The 23,123-nt window shown below is 40.6% G+C and overlaps 3 protein-coding genes across 4 annotated transcripts; 1 reads left to right on the top strand and 2 right to left on the bottom strand.

The window, feature by feature from the left end:
- Positions 1 to 6: 6 nt before the first annotated feature.
- Positions 7 to 2,053, bottom strand: amdhd1 (amidohydrolase domain containing 1). 2 transcript variants are annotated; one of them, XM_072454553.1, is made up of 9 exons: positions 1,848 to 2,049; positions 1,659 to 1,765; positions 1,522 to 1,586; positions 1,171 to 1,448; positions 847 to 1,072; positions 637 to 761; positions 469 to 562; positions 254 to 414; positions 7 to 183 (listed from the first exon to the last, which is right to left on the bottom strand). In XM_072454553.1, exons 1-9 carry the CDS (start codon positions 1,982 to 1,984, stop codon positions 78 to 80), a joined length of 1,299 nt encoding a protein of 432 aa, XP_072310654.1. In that variant the 5' UTR covers positions 1,985 to 2,049; the 3' UTR covers positions 7 to 77. The 2 variants fall into 2 exon arrangements, with proteins under 2 accessions (XP_072310654.1, XP_072310653.1); XM_072454552.1 differs by having other exon boundaries at positions 254 to 562; positions 1,848 to 2,053.
- Positions 2,054 to 2,157: 104 nt separating this feature from the next.
- snrpf (small nuclear ribonucleoprotein polypeptide F) lies at positions 2,158 to 3,131 on the bottom strand. Its single transcript, XM_072453576.1, has 4 exons — positions 2,991 to 3,131; positions 2,651 to 2,776; positions 2,496 to 2,560; positions 2,158 to 2,401 (listed from the first exon to the last, which is right to left on the bottom strand). Exons 1-4 carry the CDS (start codon positions 2,991 to 2,993, stop codon positions 2,335 to 2,337), a joined length of 261 nt encoding a protein of 86 aa, XP_072309677.1. The 5' UTR covers positions 2,994 to 3,131; the 3' UTR covers positions 2,158 to 2,334.
- Positions 3,132 to 5,162: 2,031 nt separating this feature from the next.
- ntn4 (netrin 4) lies at positions 5,163 to 21,086 on the top strand. The gene is made up of 10 exons (XM_072453699.1): positions 5,163 to 5,577; positions 6,957 to 7,510; positions 10,773 to 11,051; positions 14,631 to 14,757; positions 15,819 to 16,004; positions 17,775 to 17,988; positions 18,304 to 18,386; positions 18,755 to 18,823; positions 18,906 to 19,079; positions 20,042 to 21,086. Exons 1-10 carry the CDS (start codon positions 5,523 to 5,525, stop codon positions 20,179 to 20,181), a joined length of 1,881 nt encoding a protein of 626 aa, XP_072309800.1. The 5' UTR covers positions 5,163 to 5,522; the 3' UTR covers positions 20,182 to 21,086.
- The last annotated feature ends 2,037 nt before the right edge of the window (positions 21,087 to 23,123 follow it).

A 23,123-nucleotide genomic window follows, 5' to 3' on the forward strand; every position in this document is an offset into this window, starting at 1 on the left:
TTTTACAATTGTATTTTATTGTATTTTACTAGTCATCAATCTGAGTGAAATACATTTTTATATAAACCTTGCTTTTGTCACAAGTCCTGGGTTTGATCATTGTCGTAGATAACATTGCCTTTGATGACCACATAACGGATGAGCTCTTTATGTCCTCCCAGTTGGTAAATAAGATGCTCCCAACTGCAGCAGAAACACTGATTACTCGACCAGTGTAAACATATACAAGATCACACATTGATTGTTGTCTTACCGTGTTGTATTGAGAACCAGCAAGTCTCCATCTTTGCTGACTTCTAAAGAGCCGTGTGTACTGGAGCACCCAAGGGCATAGGCTGCATTTATGGTGGCAGCAGCTAAGGCCTCAGACATGGACATCCGCATATTGACACAGGCCAGATGCATGACTATGGGCTGACAAATACAGGCAGTAATACAAATTAGTTCCTTAAAACATGTCATACTCACCATAGAGCAGCAATATGCGTTGGGGTTGAAGTCACTGCCAAGAGCAACAATAACTCCAGCCTTCAGCATGTCTCTGGCCCGGGGTTGAGGCAGTCTAGAGAGCGGGGTAAAAGACTAAAATGGTTAAATAATGCTCAGCAAGTTTCTAGACATACTGAGGCTCTTTACCTCAGAATGTAAGCTGTAGTTGGTAAAAGGACAGCAGCAGTGTTTGCCTTTGCCATAGCAGCAATGCCCTCGTCAGTGACCTCCTCTAGGTGACTAATGGCCTGTGCTCCAAGTTCTGCTCCCAACTAAAATGTACATTGCCATGATGTTAGCCAATTTTACACCGCAATTTGATCACAAATTAACAGTTGCGAGAACATAAAGTAGTACCTGAGCAGAGTTCATGGGGTGTAGCTCATCTCCATGAAAGTTTATATTAAGACCCATGTCTTTGCCAGCTTGCAAAATTGATTTTGTGGAAGTTAAATCAAAAACTCCCTTCTCACAAAAAACATCAATGTTGTCAACTTGGATGGCTCCGGTTTCCATGCATTCCTTCAGCTTAGGAAGCTGCACTTGCAAAATGTCTTCAGTAGCCTCAACAACTGTTTTCCCTCTGAGTAAATTCAAATAATGCACAGATGTAAAGTATAAAACATACGGCATTTAGGTAAGCACAAATTTACATTCAACATAAAACATAATGGTACTAACTTTGGCACAGCATGTGCACCACAGTATGTTGAGGAGATATTTATTGGTAGGGCGCGCCGCACTGTCTCAATCACCTTCAGCATCTTCAGCTCAGTTTGCAGGTCTAAGCCATAGCCACTCTTGCACTCAACCAGAGTAGTTCCTGAATGCAGCATTCGCTGTAGTCTACTGCTCAGGGAGGCCACAAGTTCAGAGGCGTCTGCAGCACGAGTGTGCTCCACAGTAAAATGTATTCCTCCTCCAGCACGATGGACATCCATGTAAGTTGCTCCAGACAACTGCAAGATCCCTGCTAATTATTCTCTTCCTTAAATTTACATGTCGTCTTATCAAAGGTTCATTTAAAATTACCTTCATTGCAAATTCATGTACTCTGTCTCCAGCCCAAACAGGGTGTGTGTGGGCATCGACCAACCCTGAAACATGTTTATTTGTAAGTTTGAAGCCTTGTTTTCATTTGTTAAATACATTCCACGTTTGAAACTCACCAGGCAGGACACACATTCCTGTTGCATCAATCACCTTATCAAAAGAGGCCTCTGAATAGTCAACTCTGATTGTATCAGCAGCCCCTACAGCTTCTATTCTTCCATCACTGTGAAAATGGTAACCGCAAACTCAAGAAAATAAAGTAGTCACAAATAGACCATTGTAATATTCTGTGGTTCATCACTTACCTGCCTACTATGATGCTCCCATTTTCAATGATCCTAAGATGTTGCATTCCATCACCTGTTAAGTATTTTTCTCCATTGCTGCAGATCAAAACCACTTGTTTTGCATTTTTCACCAATAACCGATACCGAGTAGACATTTTTACTCGTGTAAGGTCTGCTACTCTAGAGTGAAATGGTTCAACCAACAAATATTTGCCCAGAAAAGCAGAGCAGGGTTTAAAGTACACTGAGGGAGGAGTTACAGATTTACTTTGTGTGTGCCTGGGTATATTAACATACATGTACTAAAAAAAAGAAAACATAATTAAGAAAAGGTTCCAAAATGTATTTATTGTTTGGTCATTACAAAGGTATAACATAAAATTGGCCTCACATATGTAAAATACAAAAATGTAAAAGGAAAATCTAAAGTCCAAGCAATCATTTGTTTCACATGGTGAAAACACAAGCTCACAGTCAAGACGACATTGGGCCAAATCTTCAGACATCACTCTCTCATCTCTCCGTCTTCTTCCTCTTCCTCCACCCCTCTGATGTACAAGACATTATTACACCTGCGGGAACAAATCACAGGATATAAACACAGTAGTCTAATGTTCATATTGCCTTACTGCCATTCCGTTTAATATTGATGGCAGATTTACATACCTAATAAGCACCTCTCCCAGATGTCCCGCCAGTGCTCCGTCCACATACTCTTCTGTATTTGCAAGCTGCTCAAACATAACATTTGCATTAGCTTATCATGAAATACAGTATTATCAGTACACAGAGCGCGTACATGTCACAATTGACCTCCTCACCTGCATGTTCATGTATCCATCCACAGACACCAGATATCCTTTATACTCCATGCCCCACTTCAGCTTCACCATCACTGGTTTTCCCGTCAGGCCGTTCAGAAAAGGCTTGGGATTGAGAGGTAAACTCTACAGGGGACATAACCACGGAGTAAGTGTTTTCATCCTAATAACCAACACATTACCTACCAATTGTACCCACTAGTGATGCGCTTCATTCATTCCAGTGTTGAATGCAAAGCTAACTCGGCTAACACTGTACTTACTTCATTGCACGGTGAATAATACAACATAATCAAACTTATCATGGCGTTTCATTTTCATAATAGTAAAATATACTCACCATCTTTTAGCAAGATGTATAACGCTGTCAATACAAAGTTACGGGCTTTTCGTTACAAAAACGTCCGTACAACAGTAGCTGGCGCACGCTTTGCCGCGAACAGGAAGCAAAATATTTTGACCCCAACGAGCGCTCTTCCTCCGGTGTAGCGCCGTCTAGCGCCAGGGAGTGTACACTGCGTTTGCAGTAAACGTGGTATACATTCTCCTTATTCAAGTGAGTAACAAAAACTAAACTATTAGAATCAAAAGAGTCAGTTGACTGTGGTCATTCATATTTATGTTGCATATATAGCCAAAACACACAATTTGGCTTCATGCTTCCTTGGATGGAGGGCATGGAGTGGAGAATCCACTGTTTGCATAAGCCAGGAGTCCAAACTATGACCATTTTTTGTTGGCCCTAATGCCTCCTGTTGAATTGACCCTAATAACCACAGCACTGAGAAAACTGACATAAGTTTTCAAAGTGTGGTTCCAGGCCATAGATGCAAGGGCACTGGTACTAGACAAAACGTTTTTCTGTATGCTGAATAATGCATTGTTTATTTTCTGCTTATTCTAGATCCATGAACCGATGCATAATTCATACAAACACGTTTTTGTTTGAACAAAGCAAATACCTGTCAGTACCAGAACTTTTGTTTCTGCACCACAGAGGGCAAACTTCAGACTGTGGCGGTGGGGGCACCTAGATTCAAACGCTATGATATTCTACTGGAGATAGGACCAAACTTTCTCAGAAATTGCTCAGAATTAATCTTCAGTTACTTAATATTTTTCACCTTTCATTTGCGTTGCCTCTGCATAATTTACCTATTTATTAGCAACTGTGTTTGTTTAGGCATTATAACATGGTAAATGTGCACTTGATGTTCATAAAGAGAAGAGTTCACCCAAAATATTGAGAGTAAAAAGGTTACTCAAAGTCTCTCAATCTCAATAGTCGAGCAGGCCCTACTGTAACCTGGAAAGGGAAGATTAAATAAAGTGGTACTGACTTCCATTAAATCTCCCACAGGATCGCAGTCTGCACCGTGTAGAAGAATAGGCCCTTCGCTGAACCAGGCCAGACAGAATGAGGTGAACAGGTGAGACAGTTTCTTTTGGCCTTGTGCCTATTGGACACAGGTCAGATGTGGAGAAAGGAGGTGGCAGTCTGATAGCACTTTAGAGGAGCAAAAAACATGCTTTTGATTATTATTATAATTATAATTATTATTATTACTATTATTTCTTTATTTTGTTCAACTGGTCGAAGGCTCAGGAACATCATAATCACTAAGACAATCAATCAATCAGTCAATATCAAGATATATCTTATTACAGGGTTAGCCTGCGTACTTGCTTTACACAATCCCAGACACTTCATTCCCGGTCATAATGTGTTATCATGAAGTGTTGTAAGTATTTTGTTCGTAACTGTAAATACAGGCATTTTCACAGTAATACATTACACAATTGTGTTCCTTAAAATTGTAATTACAGTAATATATCTTATTATACACACAACACTGCATACAAAACACTCCAGTATCAATAGTAACAATACAAAAACCAAGGTACTCTCTTACAAACAATCTGTTTGTCCCCCAGATGAAGGCCAAAGGGCTGAAATGTGTTGGGGCCCAGTAAGGTCCATTAAGATATATCATAACTAATAAAGGCAGATCAAAAGATAACAGAGGGCCTTGGGTTTTTGTATTTTTATACATCGATGATCCTTTCACCAGAGAGCTTTTGTACCATTTTTCACAACTTTCCCTCACTACTGCTTGGAGGTCCTTTGTTGTAAAGGTCCTCTTAACCCTTTGTTTTCAATTATTACAGTATCTACACACACACGCACGCACGCACGCGCGCGCACACACACACACACACACACGCACGCACGCACGCACGCACGCACGCGCGCACACACACACGCACGCACGCACGCGCACACACACACACACACACTTAATTGAAGTATATGAAGTGTAAAACAATGATGTGAACAGAGAAAAGCAGATGCCTGGTTTACATCCTGCTTTGGAATAAACGATGGCTAAATGTTTAATTGCGGCCCCCATATGGCCGTCACCATGGTAACAGGTCAGTCCTCTGAGGGTTTCTTTAAATCCAGGGACACACATCGGGGGGCGGGGCTCCGCTCGGCGCAGTCACTCCGCTGTCCGTGCGCTCCTTAGAAATAGATCCACTGAGCAGAGCGAGCAAGAGGCGCCTCACTGCGGGGAAATGAAACACGTTTCAGGTCTCCAACATACAGACGAGTCGCACAGAGCCGTGAACCTCTTCCTGACTCGATTTTTCCCACTTCTTCAGCCTGACATCCCGCGCCGCGCCGGATCATGTCCCCATCTCGCGCTCAGTTACCGCTGCCTCTTTGGAACGAGGTTGAGTGAAAGAGAAAGTCCCCATTGAGACCGACCCTGCACTTGTTTCCTCCGTGTTTGCACTCCGGCTGTGCCCGCGGAGATGCTGTCATAGTCTTCTCTTTCACACGAGTCGGTGTCGCTTTTCCTCCAGATTCATGCCAGCTATGTGGATTTTGTGTTTGCTCACTCTGGCACTCAGGTCAGATGTAGGTGAGTACTGTGTGTTGTTATTATGTAGTCTACACATCACGTGGGGAAACGGGCTCAAAAAAATATGTGTTTCTGTCTTTCATTCAGCTTGTTGCCTGGCATTTCAATAATATACCTGCTGAACACAGTCTGTTTTGTAAATACTGCTGTAATCCTAATTCAGAGAGAGGCAGAGGATAGTGTTATTGTTGCATTATTACCATAAAATCTGTATTTATGTATCTATTTAACCATTGTTTTTGTGCCAACTACTACACCGGGTTCAGATGTAGATAGACTGTACTTTCTTGGCTATTAGGTTTCATTCTTGCTTTCCACTCTGACCTTTACTCACACAGACAGTTATGTAACAAACCTGTAACAAAAGGCACCCTGCTGTGCAAAAATCTAACTTTAAGCAATTGCTGTACATGAGACAGTCTGGGGTCTCTCACACAAGATAGGAGCTGTGTGTTTGACGTAATAAATCCACCTAGGAAGTTGACAGTGTGACCCGGGGGCCCATGAAGCGTCTGGTATAGATGTCTGAATGCAGTTCATCCTCCAAAGCTGTCAGAGTTTGTCTATGTCAAAGTATAGGGCTATAAACATTCCCTACGCAGTACAGTCTCGGGGTAGATCCTGTGTGGGCTGAGCTTTCCCTTTTTGCGTAACATTTTAGATCAAGGTAATGGCATGTGGAAACAGAGTCAGTGCAATTCATCTATTACTAACGAAAATCGACGGAAGGGAAGGCAAGTTTTGACAGATTGTGAGGATGCATCAGATCATTTATGCATGAAATCATATTAAATTCCAGACTCGATCACAAGTGTGCTCTTTGTGCTGGGTTCAATCAATGATAATAATAATAATGCATTTTATTTGTATTGCACTTTACATTTGACCCCAAATCCCAACATGCCAGTTAAATTGAGACAGTAATGTGAACTTGTGAAGAAGAGAAAATACCAAAAATATAGGGGACGTTAATAACAGCCCTGAAAAAGTCCAAACCATAACCACCTGCTTGTCTCCATACATCTCCACATTATGGCATTAGCCTTATCGATTCCCACGAAGACTAGCAGGAGACACCACCAGGTCAAGTTACATCTTCAGATCAGCTCTTTGGTGAGGCGACCCCGCTCACAGTAAGAATCCGTGTTTATCAAGCAACAAAGACGCCAATTCAATAAACGCAAGATTGTTAAATGTACAGTGCAACATTTCCCGCAAAGCACAATAACATCTCCTTGGAGACAAGAAGGTAGTGGACACTTGGACACCAGAAAAAAGACATGTGTATTTCCTTTAAGTCGCATTGCACTCTCTGTTCCGCCAATGTGTTTAGTCTTGCCTATTTACCCAGTACGTGAGTAAATGTTATCTCTCTTCAGGGCGGTCGGTGGAGATGTTTCGCACAGGTGTGGCCCCTCGCTGTGAGAGCCGAGCCTGTAACCCACGCATGGGAAACCTTGTCCTCGGCCGCAGGGTCCTAACACAGACTGTATGTGGGAACAATGGCACAGAACAGTACTGCTCCTATGCCGATCCCAACATCAACCTGGCCTGCAGCAGCGCCAAGTGTGCCAAGTGTAATGCCGGACTGCCCTTCCTATCGCACCTAGCGGGAGCCATGTCGGACTCATCCTTCCGCCAACCCAACACGTGGTGGCAGTCAGCAGAAGGCGTGGAGTCCGAAACAGTGCAGCTAAACTTGGAGGCTGAGTTTTACTTCACACACCTGATCTTGGTGTTTAAATCTACACGACCTGCAGCCATGACACTGGAGCGCTCACAGGACTTTGGGAAGACATGGAAGATGCTGCAGTACTACGCCTCCAACTGCAGTGCTGCCTTTGGTTTGGAAGAAGAGAAGGCAGCAGTGGGCCGCGATGGCGCTGCATGCACCTCCAAATACTCTGGGGGTTTTCCCTGTCACCGTGGAGAGGTGAGGATAACGTTACATCAAAAGAGATGAAGTCAGATATTGGCCCAATATTGAAAATGTAACGGATATTTGGCTCCAATATTTTTAAATGTTGTTATCACGTGAGACCTACATACCTTTTGGTCGGACACATTCTTTATCGGAATGAGTTGGCAGACAGGAGGATGCCTTTTTAATTTAATGAATGGTTATTCAGGAATTTGACTGATGCTTAAGAGCTTTTGGTGGCCTTACTGTTAAGACTGTACTTAGCTTTGATCCACCCGAGCAGACTGTAGACTACACCTGCTCTCTAAAATATTTAAAAGCAATACATTTTTAATTTGTTGAAGTGAGTCATGAAACATAGACTTGTCCCGGACATAGAGCAGCATACTGAGCCAATAGAACTGTCAAGGGGAGTAGAAGCTATGTGCCTGAGTGAGTGTCTAATAGCTGTACTTTGACTGTTGCACGAGAGGGCTTCCTGAAGTCCACTGATGTTTAATCCAAGCTGCATGTGCGGACAGAGCTGGGCTACAGATGTGGGAACTAAGGCATGAAAAGGGGGTGCAAGTGAGGGCTTTTTTTGTTATTGCAGTTTCACACTTCACAAACCCGAATGGCTCTCTAAATAGCTGCTCAAATACATCTGCCAATCAAACCAGTTACTTAGAGAGTTAGATCTAGAGAATATAGCGCAACAATGTAGTTTTCCGGAAATGTGATTTGTATCTCGACACATGGTTCACATTATCAATACGATTTTAAATACATTCTGGGCCTCAGAAGAACCAAAACAAATGTGTCCTCCGTTATTTTTATGTTATATAGTTTCTGTATAAATATAGACTTAGACCTTTATGGAGCGGTTTTCTTACATATCTGTAAAAGTATGGCACAATTAGCAGAACTTCTGTGGGACTAAGCCACTTGCCAGTAGCAAGACGTCTCCTTTGACCTTTGCTTTTAATCACGTTCCAAGTCGTCAAAGGTCAAGTTGTGATTTTGACTCGCTTTTGATCTTTTTTTTTCTTTTTTTTTCTTTTCTTTTTTTAAAGAGACTGATATCCATCTATTTTAAATTGCAAAACAACTTATTGTTTAAGTTCATCATGATAGATGTCTATCAACTTTTAGGTTAAGAAACACAAATCAATTTTAAACAGTACCTTTTGCTGTAAAAGTTGATAAGAGAGAACATAATATCTTCAAGAGATATTATGTTCTATAGATACATGTGTTTTTAAATACTTTCAAGGACTAATCGAGCCGAAAATCTGACAGGTTGATTTAAACCCTGTTGCACATTGCTATTAGCAAGTGTTTCAGGTGTATCTGTGCAGTGTGAATCAAAGCATGTTGATTGCATGTGTGTCTCAGCTCCAGGGATCAGATAAGAAGAAACTTTGACATATGTCTGACGGTTTGAAAAGAGTGCAAGAGAAAAGGGATATCTTTTAGCTGGCAGCAATTACAGGAAGCAGGTATTCTTCTCTTTCTGCTTGTCCTTCAAACATGAAAGAATGTCATTTGTTGCAAAGGTTAGCCGTGCTGTTCACCTGAAGCAGACAGAGGCAGTAGTCCAGTGTGTGGTACAGCAGGGCTCCTTGTCTTATTTATGAGGTCAGAGCCTGGGTACAAGAATGTAAGCGTTTGTCGTGAGCTCCTTTTAGAGAAAACAAGTATTTAGACATACACACATACTTGAATAAACTTTCCGTCAACTTTCCGTCTGTCTGCAGGGAAGGAAGCGTTGATATTAGTGTTGCTGGCTAGACACCCTCCCGCCCCAGCTCTCTGTGTCTTTCTTCTTTCCATCAATGCTCATTGTGTTTACCAGATCACAGTCCACACTGCTTTGATGGTATTACGAATGGTAATGCCAGCTAGACTAATATATGCATCAAACAGGATCAAAATGGTTGCATGCTTCACATAGTATCCAATCCATAATAACCTCAAAATCAAAGATTAGTTCTAATAGTAGCTCTTGTACTAATAGGAAATTAGTGTTGATTTATTTAAGATAATGTAACGATAACAGAAAAATATAGTGCAGTGTTATGTATCTATGTTTTTTTGTCACAGCCTGGATTGTGCCCACTACCCAGCCCTGATGTTTGCAATGGTGTGTGTATTTTGGTGTTGCTGTGGTGTTGCTGTGCTGTCGTAGAGCCTTTGTTCATTACTGAGTTATGTGAATCCGCATCTCCATCTCTGTTTTTGTCTGGCCCTGCTGCCCATGCTCTCCCGCAGACCGGTGCCCCCGTCCTATTTGTCGGCTTCTCTTAATTGCAGACCACAATGCTGTGACCTCGTAACCTTGTGCAACAACAGAGAAATTAATAGTACCCCTTCTATAACACTTTGGCAAGTCACTTAGCCAATAAAAGAGCCAGAGTCCTTGCATGCATTTTAAGTTCCTATTAAAACACACACTTCCAAGGCCAATAAATGACAGTGGGTTGTGGCAATAACACTTTGATGAAGAGCTGCCTTGCAAATACAAACTTTTTTCCACATTTGGGGCAGACACTTTTCACCCTGGGAACAGCAGTGGTGTAAGGTGCCAATGGCAGCGGTAGTCACGGTGATGGCCGCATATGAAAGGATCCACATTTTGAAGGATGTCCAGGATCCAGACGTGGTGAAAGGGAGTCTAGTAGTAGTCAGCTCCCTCCTGGTCATGTGAGGACAGATCTAAGGAACACAGGTCAAAAGGTTAATGCTTGGAGTAAAAAAGACACAACAATTAGAAAGACAGATGCTGTCACGTGGGTAACGGCATTAGACCTGTTTGTAACCAACCCTTGTGGAGCTCTAAATCACAGACACTGACACGAAATAATAATTCAAACAACGCAAAATCAATGTAACTTAGGGATGTCAAGACTATTAGGTTAATCTATAATCATGATTATTCAGGTCATAAGATAATTGTAAGAACCAAAAAATAATAATCACTATCTATAGTACAAAAAACAGACCAAAAAGTGAGGAATAGTAACATGTTTGACAGAAAGTTTTGTATTTCACTGTTGTTTGGTCACAGTCTCGTAATTATGAGTAATAGTTGAATTGTGATGTTCTTTCTCACCATAATCGTAATATTGTGACAAACCCTAATGTAAATGTAATGTTATGTATATGGAGAGTGGGCTATTAGGGGCTTTCAATTCATCATAACAAATCACTGGGCAGATTGTTACCCTGGAAGCCAATATTAAAGATATTTTACTGCTACATGCTTTAAAGGAGATACAATTCTTTTTTTTCTCAGGTAATCTACCGAACCCTTCCTAAGTGGGAGTCTGTGGATCCGTTTGGACTAGAGGGCCAGCAGCAGCTGAGAGTGACCAATATCCGAATCCGACTGTTGGAGCATCAGTCATGTCCCTGCCAGGCCAAAGACCCGGCCGCTGCACAAAGATCTCTCCCAACACAGCACTTTGCCATTTATGACCTGATAGTGAAGGGAAGCTGTTTCTGTAATGGCCATGCTGAGCAGTGTGTTCCTGCAGCGGGCTACCAGCCTGTGAAAGACCGCACCAACCATGTGGTAAGTTCAACACAACGTCATTCATTATTAACCTGAAACGTCTGGGTCGTGTCTCACTGTCAGTTCAAATATGACTTGATGATTTGGGGTATTAAATTATTCTCTATATACTGTATAGTGTATTGGTTCTTTTATGAGATGTGATTTTTCTCAGGCCAGATTTTTCTCAAGTAGCTTACTTTTTTGTGCAACTCCCAAGCCCGGTTAAAAGCCTTGGCCAGATCAGGGAGAACCTTTACCTGGCCCATGCCAAATTACACATCACACCACATTCAGCTCAGTCGGCAGAAATAATAAAAGTCTAAAGGAAGGGTGGGTTTGGGTCAGTGGTGCTGTTTCCTCCGTTTCCCCTATCCGGTCTGATACATTCCTGAAATGTAAGAGATGTAAAAACTGATTGTGGCTAATGCTTGTGTTGATGGGTACATGTTTCATTATGAGTTCATATCAAAGCCATCTCGACATAAACACCAACACTGGCTTTTGAAGTGGTGCATCTGTTTTGCTGCAATCAGTGAGGCCCATGGAAAGTGAAATTTCCTCTTTCTTGTGGCCCATATAGACGGATAAACGCAGCTGTAGTGTGTAGCACAACACAGTACAGTCTATACAAGGGATGGCACCAATTTATGTTCGATGTGCTTGTATAATTCTTTCATTTCACCAGTTACAGTTCCATTGAATGCTTTACACATTTCTTTAAGTCTTATTAGTCCAAACCAAGAACACAGCAGAGGGAGTGCCAAGATACAAGACAAACGAAATTAAAACCTACGTTTCTCACACAAAGTCATGGTCATCATTGCTTCTTATCTTACAGAGATTTGGGTAAGCAAGAGTTATGTAAGCTGGCATTTGGTCTGTGAAAACGCAGAGCTGGTTTGCTGGCATAACCCAAACAAATGGCACTGTTATGAAAAGGGAGATGAGAGCAAAGATTGACAATGAGAAAGACAGAATATGGCAAATGTTTCCTGTTGTTTCCATCAACTTTCCAGAATGGCATGTGCGACCACCATGTGTAACTAATGTTGACAGTAAAAGTTAGTTACAGCCCTGTCCTACATATAATGCTTTTTGTTCAGTGTGTGCAGTAATCAGTGGAGGCAGTGTCCAATACAAAGGTTGTTGTTGTTTAGTGCTGCTGTTCCCCCACATGGGGCTTTGTGGTGCAGGGCAATTACACTGTCTGTTAGTTAGCCACAAAGCTGTCATACACTCAGAAGTAATGCTTTGGGGGCAAGCTACTGAAGCGCCAGTAATCATTCAAATGTGTGTGTTTGGCTTTCCCTCCAATTTTGAAACCTGGCTTTTTAGTTTTCTCCATACAAAAACATACAAAATACAATAAGATAAGATAAGCCTTTATTAGTCCACATAGTAGGGAAATTTCAGTGTTACAACGCACAAGTAGGTACAGAAGTGAGAGAACAGATAACTTATAGAAGACTTAAAAAAACAAAAAACACTCTTAATAGAGGAGCTCTTACAAAAGAAAAACAAACTCAAGCCAGTGTTTATAGTCCGGACCAAGTGACTCGAGGAGTCCAAGACAATGTCAAGAGTTTAAGGTTGTAAGATCGAACCTTGTGAAGTAAACAACATTGTGGTTATTTGTGTAGGCTACTGAACAAGCCAAGAATAATAATATCAGTTATTTGTTTTGTTACTTCAAGACTGTGATCATCTAGTTATGGGAACACCCCTTGTTAATTCCTCTCATACAGTACAAATATACTGTATTTGAGACCTGTGTGTATCCATGTACCGGTATCTATTGACATATATATATATATATTTTTTGTAGGTAGTCTGTAGGTAGATGGTATCAATGATATAAAAAAAATCACATCATGTTCTCTAAATTATGTTTATAATGGTGTGTAATTGCTTTTACTGTATATTTTTTGTAATAAACCTGATGAAAGAAATGAAAGAATGAAAGGGATTACCGATATTGATTATTTGTCTTAAAAACAGTGTAGATACCAGTGCAGAAAGTATTTATTTTATTAGTATTAATTTTGTTAAAACGTATACTACTAATAAAATGTATCCAGTTATGTTATGTAAGCATTATTTATTCTTCAAGTAACAACAGAAAAGCCTTGTGTAAATTAAAGTATAATCTGTATGAAACATCAGCTAGTCTCAGCTAGGAGCATCCCTGAAGCTTGTCGCTGTGTCATGTGCTCTTCAGCATGCTCTACCTTTTCTCACTTTTGACAGTTTCAGGACAAACTTGCCCATTGCTTCAGGCACCTTTTTATGGAAACACTTGTGGATTAGGATTATTATTAATAATAATAATAATAATAATAATAATAATAACATTTATTTATATAGCGCTTTTCAGTGACCCAAAGACGCTGAACATAATAAAAAAAGGGGGGGTATTTACAGACAGGGGGGGACAACACCACCTTAGCCGTGTCCCATTGGGCAATAGAGTTGTTATTTCAACAGTGTTGTCATGTGTGTATTTAATGTAGGATTTGAAGACTATGTATGTATTTATTTAACAATTTTCACATTTTCGTTGATAAAGTCAGTATTGGGGAAGAAATACAATTAATTTAACCTAATCACTACTTGCAAATGTTTAATATTGTGCTATTTAGTCATGCACAATTACATATGTGTAGCAGTATTTTACATTACAGTATAATTCATGTGTGTCCCATATTACAGGAAACAAATAAAGAGCTTCCTCAGATGCCTTGCACCCCACCCCCTTTCAATCATTATCCAGCATGCATGGCATTCCAGCTCACAGGAATGACAAGGAGATTGTTATTGTGCTCCCGGACACACACTCCCACTGTCCTCGTACACAGCCACACACACGCATGCTGGGTTTCAACTCTTTTAGGGACATTACATTGACTTGCATTCATTTTCTTGAGACTGATCCGAACCATAACATAGTCACGACGCCTAACCTTAACTTAAATCTTAACCTCAACCCATTTGAACCCATATTGGAACTTTAAACCCTGTTGTTGGTCTAATGATAAGGAGGATTTATATCATGGGATTTTGATTTTGCCCCCATAGAGGCAGGTCCCCATGATGTATGTGTGTATACAGATTTTAGTCCCCAAAATGTAGTAAATATCCACTCACACATACAAGTAAACACAAACAAACTATCACAGAGTTACACTGAGGCCCAGGGTCTTTTCCAGTGATGAATCCAAACAACCACTCTACATTCATTTCTGAATTCCGGTGCCTAGTCAGGATGAAAAATAAAAATCACATTTCCCCCTTTCATATTGATCAGTCACGATTCCCAGTTTGATTTATTTTATCTTGTAAAAAACAACAATGGCTTTCAAAATAAATTTCTTACAGGTAAAAAATACAGACTTTTAATCATATCCGCACATTTAACATAACATAAATCAGCCAATTTATTTAAGGCCCAAACTACTTTTATTGGCTGAGAATCCTTCAAAGTAAAAGCCCTAAGTGGATCATTGCCAAAAACTGAAAAGCAATTATGAGTTTGTCACATGATTTATGGAAGTTCTTTGATTCTATTGATATTCATTATATTTTTCTTTCCTCTCTTAGGTTCATGGAAAGTGTGTATGCAGACACAACACAGCGGGTGAACATTGTGAGATGTGCGCCCCACTCTACAATGACCGGCCCTGGCAGCCTGCTGATGGGATCACTGGAGCACCACATGAATGTCAAAGTAAACATATTTAAATAAAATCACCACTGTATTTTGATTGCATCTTTGCCACATAACCCGAGTGACCTGAGCTCCTGTCATTTGTTTTGTTTCGTGTCCTGTCTTATCTCTACTGAATCTATCAAATGAAAAAGACAGATTATGAATTGTTTAAAAGTGCAACCGTGTAACCTTTTCTCGTGTAGTGTTTGTCTACCTGCTGGTCTCCATGGAGATTATATTGTTTTGCATGTAATGATCCACAGTATGGCATTAAACATACCTAACTCCATGGAGACAAGCAAGTGATGGATACAATCTAAAATTGTGCACTTAAAGCATAAAGATGGTAACTGAAATTGTGGTAAAGGTATTGTTTGTGGTACATGTACTTTCTTTGTCATTATTTACATATGGTGCAGTACCACTCAGATCAGTCCTTGTTACATTCCTCTTATATACAGTGAAGTAATACGATGAGGGTCCAGTTCTGGGCCCCTAAGACTCCGGGTAATTGGTTTGTCTCGTTTTATCTTGTTTACTTCTCATTTAATGCTGTTTTAGTTCATTTTAAAGCATACTTTAGACATAGTTAGAGAAGTCTTGTCCAGAAAGCATGACACTTAGAAAGCCAAATGGTTTCACAGGTAGTACTTTGCACAAAATGTTTGATAATCATAAGATTAGATCATGTATCATCATAATAACCTCAAATCACAAACATTCCCATCAGCATAAGGCAAAACACAAGAGAAGTTTTACTATATCCAGTCAAATAATGAAAAAGGAATGCCACCTGGATGATTTTAAAACATTCCCCATGAAGATAAAAAATCATTTTTATGCCTGTGGAACACTCCTGCCAAAGTAAGAACATCTCCATGGAGACAGGCAGGTAACATGCCTGCTACAAGGGCAGGCAGAGTTACAGGTAAGGTCTGTGGAGAGGCCAGCCCAATGACTGTGTGGATGTATGATTATAAAGGTTTTTGGTGCAATAAAAACACCCACCCTTTTATTTTTGTGTATTTTTTGGCTGAAATCTTTTTTCATCATCAATCTATTTCTTCCAACTTTTCCAGAGTGTAAATGCAGCGGACATGCTCAGAGCTGCTCTTTTGACTGGTTGGTATGGCGGGCGACTGGCCAGCGCAGTGGCGGCGTGTGCCACTGCCTGCACAACACAGAGGGTCGTCAATGTGACAAATGCAAATCTGGCTTCTACAGAGATCCACAGCGATCCATCACTGCTCCAGACTCATGCAAACGTAAGGCAATGACTTTGACAAACTAATTGCTATATGGTGATTTATGGGATTTATGAACAGACCCTAAAGCTACAGCAGTGTAAAATATGACATTCATTATTATCACATTAAATCCACTATTTACCTCATACACCCCTTCTAACCCATTTGCTACAAGATCACATACAATAGGTGTTACAAGCTGGAACATGCTTCATTTCATTGATTTGTAATGAGCACATTGGGTTTTGTGTGTGTCTGGGTGGCAGACGGCCCACTAACTCTGAGGTCTGTGTTATCGTAAATCATCTGATAGTGGGGCATACCTTTACTTTGACTCAAACACAGCCCGATTGTCCATCCTAGACTATTTTGCTGTTTTTTGCTTGTGACTCAGAGCTCAGGTATCTCCAGGGTAATGATTGGTGGTGCAATGTGATTGTGTACGTGGGAGGCTGTCTGGTTGTCGGCATGCTGCCTCACAGTTATGAGACGAGTCTTAAGTAAACACAGGATAATCATCTCTAAACACATAGCAGTGGCTACATTCTCAATCTGATTATCTTGTATGATGTGACCACATGGATCCAAGCAGAGTTTGACTCGAACACACACAGTCTGCTTTAGTCCAAAACAGCTGTCAACTTTCACTAGACCATTTTAAAACACCCATGACAGTACTACGAATATTTCTGTTTGGCTCCTGAAGACATGCATATTTATTATAGCTTGTAGTATTTTAGCTTTAGGCTAGGTTAAATAATCCTCAAAAACGTATGATTGATGGTAATAGATGCAATGTGTGGGGAACCCCTAGGATGTTGTTTCCAAAAACTTGTTGCAGCTTCTCACTCACAATAGAGATTTTTTCCTGTGTTGTAAAAACATTTTTTTTCCATACCTATCTCTGAGGGGTACAAGAAAGGTAACATCACTGAGCTGAGGAATGTACAGTTTATGTTTGTTTGTTTTTTAGTGCCCTCAAATGTCTAATGAAGCTGTTTTAGGTGTAAGCACAATTTCTTATTATGTAAATAACACAGTAAACATTATAAGTACATTTGTTCATTTGTGATTTGACAAAATCTCTTCTTTGCACAGATATGTAAACACACACAATGAGCATGCTGCACGTGTTTGAGCTTTACAGTACCTAAGTAGACCTCTGGGTAGTGTGCTGTAATCTCTGATAATTATTAACGTGTACAGGCTGCTCTCTAAATACCCAACAGAGTGCACTATAAGTCCTAAGGTTTGCACCCAAACATGTCGGTTATTTATGCATTTCCTCTGTAAAGTGTTGGTTCAACAGTTACACATTTGCAAGTCAATAAAATGCAAACGTGATAGATTTATTGATCTAACTCAGTTCAGTTTTAAGATAAGGTTGTCTTATCTTTGACGTTGTGTGTTTTATTTGATAACAACAATATGGGTCTCGAAGAGTTTATGAAGATACAAAACAGACATCGATGATCTTTATTTATTCTTATGTATTATTTTAAGAAAATATACATCATCCTGCCATCCATATTGCTGTATAGTTATTGTTCCCAGAACCAGCAGACCAGTCAAGGCCTTTCAGAGAGTTTGCAGTAGATTTCCTATGCTATTGTTTTTGAATAAAGAACATCAAATATTATCAACACAACATGAGATAAGACAAGCTTGATAAGAACAATAGAGGAGGCTTTGTTTTATATTTCCCTTGAAGATTACCTGACAAATACAGTAACAATGAGTAATGTGTTTTTTTGGCTTCATCACCATGTACTTTCCAACTTCTTTCAGCTTGTGAATGTCACCCACTGGGATCCCTGCCTTTCCACTTAACTGAGAGCTCACTCTGTGACCCTACCAATGGAAACTGCATCTGCAAACCTGGAGTGTCGGGGGCCCATTGTGACAGGTGCATGGTGGGATACTGGGGATTCCACAAATATGGCTGTCGGCCCTGTGACTGTGCAGGAGACTGTGATCCCTTCACAGGAGATTGCATGGCTGGGTGAGTTTGTGTAATTAAATGTATGCTATAAGGAGCGTCTTCTCTCCGTTTGGCTTCCTTCTAGGGTTACAGCATCATTCATCTGCCTCCTAGCATGCAATGACATGTAGATACATTTGGCATATTTGACATAGAGTGCCCTTTCAGACCGTTCTTATCCAGGCTCCAGCAGACACAAAGAGTACAGTTGTCTGTGACCAATTGTGGCCTAATATGTTAAACTATTTAAACTTTCTAGGGAATCATTACATTCAAGAACTGTAATAAACAATTCCTATTTCAGATTAATCTATAGATGTCACTCATTTTATGTAGGTCGGATTTGGAAACCTACAACTCAAGTGAGCCAATGAAGATCTTCCGAACGGACGAACTCTTCTCTGCGTTGCACTATTCAGGTAAGACACAAACAGGCTGTCTAGTCTTTGCCCTCTCCGTGCTCCAGTAACCAAGCATCACAGTAAAATAATGAAAGTTATGATAGGGCCTTCGAAGGGCAAGGCACAAAGACGCGTGTGGCCGTGTGCTGTGTGCGTGTGTGCGTGTGTGTGTGAATGGTACAAGCCTCTGCATAGATGGTTTTCAACTGTCCCCTCTCTCAGACCCCCCATGGCTGTGTTACTGCAGCTTTCATTGGCACATTCCTCTCTGGACACACATTACACTTAGGCATTCTCTGGACACTATGTACAGTAACTAGTGGGACCACACAAAAGGTTGAATCTTTTTGCAAATATGACTATGTGCTTTTATGTACCCCCCACAGAGAAATGCGAGTGCAAAGAGCAAGCTCTGACCAACAGCAAACTCTTCTGCACAATGAATTTTGCATATGGCAAGTAAAACTGATTCATATTTTATCAAGTCAATTCTTCTAGTTCAAAACATTCCTGACCTGAGGATTTTTCCCCCTGCAGTGCTTAAGGTGAAAGTGCTGTCGGCCCACGATAAGGGCTCCCATGCAGAGGTAGAGGTCAAAGTTCAAAAGGTGCTGAGCCACAACACAAGGGTGAAACTACAGAAGGGTCGTGTCATCCTTTACCCTGAATCCTGGACGGCAAGAGGCTGTACCTGCCCCATCCTTAATCCAGGTAATAGATTGTTGCTATTAATAGATACAAAATGTATATACTGAATACTTGGATAGGTTAACTGCCCAAAGGTAAAAATCAGTAAGGACAGCTAGCACAAAAAGAAGATTCCCACCCAGAATTCCTCTTAACCTTTAAAACCTCTTGGTTGTGCAAAGAATGTATATAAAAAACAAACTATAGGCCTGTGAGAATAGTTAAAGGACAATTGCCACACAATGCGTAAATCTCAAAATGCTGCAGGGTCATAATAAGCTAAGGCTTTCCTTCTCAATTGTTGAATAATTGAATTCAAATTCAACTTTCTTGAAAAGTAGCAAACGGGTTTATCAATTCCATCAGGCTCCTGGAGCAGAACAGCTCTATCGCCAACTTGAATGGCTTCCACCTGTATTTTAAATGGCTCATCCATTTTGGGTGCGAAGTTCTAACTTTTTTTTAAAGCACTTTGACAGTCCGTGGACCACTCAAACCGAACATTGCTTAACACGTTGGTGGAATCTGAACTAGTAGCCTATGCGAGTCAAGTTGAGTAGAGCCAAGTAGGTCCTAATGGAAAAGGGGCATTATACAGCCAATGGCAAGGCCCGTCCCAACTACTACCACAATGAATATTAAATTGCCATTATTTTTAGACAATAGATATTTTCATCACAAAATAATCACACATTCTTTATGTTACCATGTGGTCTTATACTTGTTGGCAAATTGTTCCTAAACTGTTCAGGAAAGGTAACATTTTGACCTGTTTGGGATTTTTTTCTTTTATCGATACTTGCTCGAAATAGTATCTAGTTTTGATACAAATTTTAGTATTGATTGATATTTGTTATTTGACACTTTTCACAACTCTAGATGGGCTGCATAAGAATTTTGTAGTCACATTAATACAATTTGCAAATATCAAATAGGGTAAATTGATCTTTACAGCTTTCAGATAAACTGAGCTCCTCTTTGTGCAGGGTTGGAGTACCTGGTGGCTGGCCACATGGACCGTAAGCAGGATCGCCTCCTAGTTAATATGAAGAGCTTTGTGAAACCCTGGAAGACAAGCTTGGGTCGCAAAGTCCTCTCGCTACTCAAGAAAGACTGCAACTGGTAGACATGAAATGAAAAAAAAGGTTGGCCAGTGTTGACTGACAATATTTTCACTTCAAACAAAAGGTTTTATTTCTTTTTTTTTCTTATGGTCATGTGTTTGTGGATTTATGATTCACAAAGAATGTAGTGTGTTACGTTTCTGTCCGTTCAAACACTTGATTCAAAGTTATGAGATGATTGTGGAATCCATGCTGGGTTTAATTTTTTCCATGAATTTCTCTTCTGAATATAAAATGCTGTGTTGGCTACATTTTTTTTTATTTTTTATTTTGGATTCACTGGTCGCTACCATCTACAGCTCTGTTATATAAGTTCTTTGCTTATTTTGAGGAAGTGAATGCCCTTTAGCTTACAAATAAATCAGGTCTTTCTCTCTAAAGCACTTTAGCCTAAGATGGACTGATGGACGCACAAAGTGGAAAGGCCGAATCACAATATCTGCACAGTGTATATATGTATAGACTGAACAAGCCATACAAGCCACTGCAGGTGGTTAATACTTGGCCAGTCCAGGTATGCTTGTGTTGTAATGAGAGTGAATGGGTAATAACCCTGTGTGTGTGTGTGTGTGTGTGTGTGTGTGTGTGTGTGTGTGTGTGTGTGTGTGTGTGTGTGTGTGTGTGTGTGTGTGTGTGCGCGCGCGTGTGTGTGCGTGCGCGCGTGTGTCTGTGTGCGTGTGCGCGCGTGTGAAAATGTAACCCAAGAAAGTAGAGATAAAAAAGGCGATCTCGATGGTCACGAGTGCAGCCCTGATTTTGTCCAGTTTTATTCTAAATGGTGTATTCTACAAATCAGCTGTTTTTATTCATTTCCTTATCACACTTACTGAACTTTGTATTATCTTTTATGGTGTTGTTCTGTACAGTATTATTTGTATGTATCTATAAATGTGATTGTGTATCTTTATTCTCGAGTCAATTATAATTCCTAATTATGAGATCTTGTATGAAATAGTTATGCAGCCCCGCTTTATAATGACTTACAGTTATTATGCAAGACAAAAGCCTCAGACTGCAGCAAACTAAAATAGTTTTATTCATCAAAACATTGTCCCAGAACACACAGCATTAACATTTTATATAACAGCTTAGACCTTGACATTCTTCACAATAATGTGACAAAAATATCCTTATCACCAGCTCTGTTTTTCTCACACAGAGAAGTTTCTTAGTAGGTATCGCCTAACATTAAGCCATCTATCATCCCCTCTCTTGGATATTTTCTCTTATACTCACACAATAATGCCAAATGTAGACCATAATAGACACCTTGGTGCAAGTACGTTCACAGTTTTTGGATAAGGTAGAGTGTTTTCCTCAGACTAATTGTGACGCGCTTGGCTGAGAGGTGCCGACACATTCTTGGCGCATCAAACACCTCTCTGTGGCATAACTGGTCGTAGGTCACTCACCTATCCAACCGAAGCGAGGCAGATGGAGAAGAATTTGGCAAATTAGGCTGGATAGCCTCATGTACCCATATCTCCTCATTCATGGCCCATTTGCAGATTAGTGGCAAGGGTTACAGCTTCCCTTGATGTATGCCAAGTGCAGTCCAGACAGCTTGGGAAGGGGTGAATGAGTACAAAAGATAGGAGAGAAGACTTTGAAGGGATGGAAAACCCTTGTTGTTAGATGTGGAGATATGTTTCATGGTGGGAATTGGCCTTGGAGGGCATAGATGCAACAGGGAGGCACAAACATTTGTAACTACAGAGCCGGGGACCCTCCTCTTTCTCTCACACATGCACTTGTTGGCCTACTCACTCATTGTCCCCATATTGACTGTCCATTCTCAGTGTGGGATGGAGATGTCCTGTGGGAGATCGTATCCTATGGGAAACTAAGTAATGAATGAGTGTTGGGCAAGGTTTCACAGACGCACCCCTGTATAGATTGTTATTGTTATTGGAGTAACAACAAATGCCTGTGTGTAAGAGAGAGTCTGTAAGAACACAATGCCCCACTTGTGCTGCTATAGAATTGAGTTATGGCCTTTGTCCTGTCAGCATTCTTGTGCTATTGGGCCCAGAGTATATAGAAGCTCCTGCTGGCTATGGGACAACACCCCCCCGCACACTGTCCCCTCCTCTCACTGGGAGTCACAATACCCCTCTTCTGCAGCACCCATCAGGCCATCAGACACCAATATGCACCCAAAGGTCATCAGAGGAAAAACATGGAGTTATGATGGAGTATTTGTGCTCATGTAGGTGGACGTTGACTTAATCTCAATTAACCCTGCTCAAAGCAAATACAAAATAACAATATGTGTTTTGTTTTTTTACCTCAAGGGCAATAGTTATTGTGTGACTAGCAAAGTCTATAATATAGTATTTTCTCATTAAGTCTTTTGTTATATGGGGGAAGAAATTTGGGTTAAGCCTAGAGAGAGGAAAACTGAAACAAAAAAGTTCTAGTTTTAGATTTAAAAAAATAAACTAAAAAAAAAACGTTGTGCATGTTGCCCCAAGCACCCCAAGGAGTTACACTTTGCCCCTAGAAACCATCATTACCCTGAAATTGTAGGCACATGCATACACACATCAGGAATGTTTCTCCATGAGCTTTGGAGCAAGCCAGAACAGGGAGGAAATGTTGACATAGCAAAGAGATTGAGACGCTACTGCTGATTATTATACACCCATCTAAACAACAGATTGATGTCATTATGAACAAACACATGTTTCGACTTGCAAAACATTTAGGTTGATTGATGTGCACCAGGTGCCCTGTTGTGACTGAGATAACGGTTTTGGGCGGATTAAATATGAGTTGTAAGTCCCATGTAACAACTGATTGCTTTTCCTATACATTTTCAGTGAAAGGAATTAAACTTATCTCCATGAAGTCAAGCAGGGGGTGCCACCAGGCCAATTTACAGGTCAGATCTGTGGATCCCCCATACTGGGAAACATTCATGCTAACCAATAACATTTGTGTC

The sequence above is a fragment of the Eucyclogobius newberryi genome, unplaced genomic scaffold (assembly GCF_026437365.1).
Source record: "Eucyclogobius newberryi isolate DKJ021-1_F unplaced genomic scaffold, fEucNew1.0.hap1 SCAF_2, whole genome shotgun sequence".
Taxonomy (NCBI): Eukaryota; Metazoa; Chordata; class Actinopteri; order Gobiiformes; family Gobiidae; genus Eucyclogobius; species Eucyclogobius newberryi.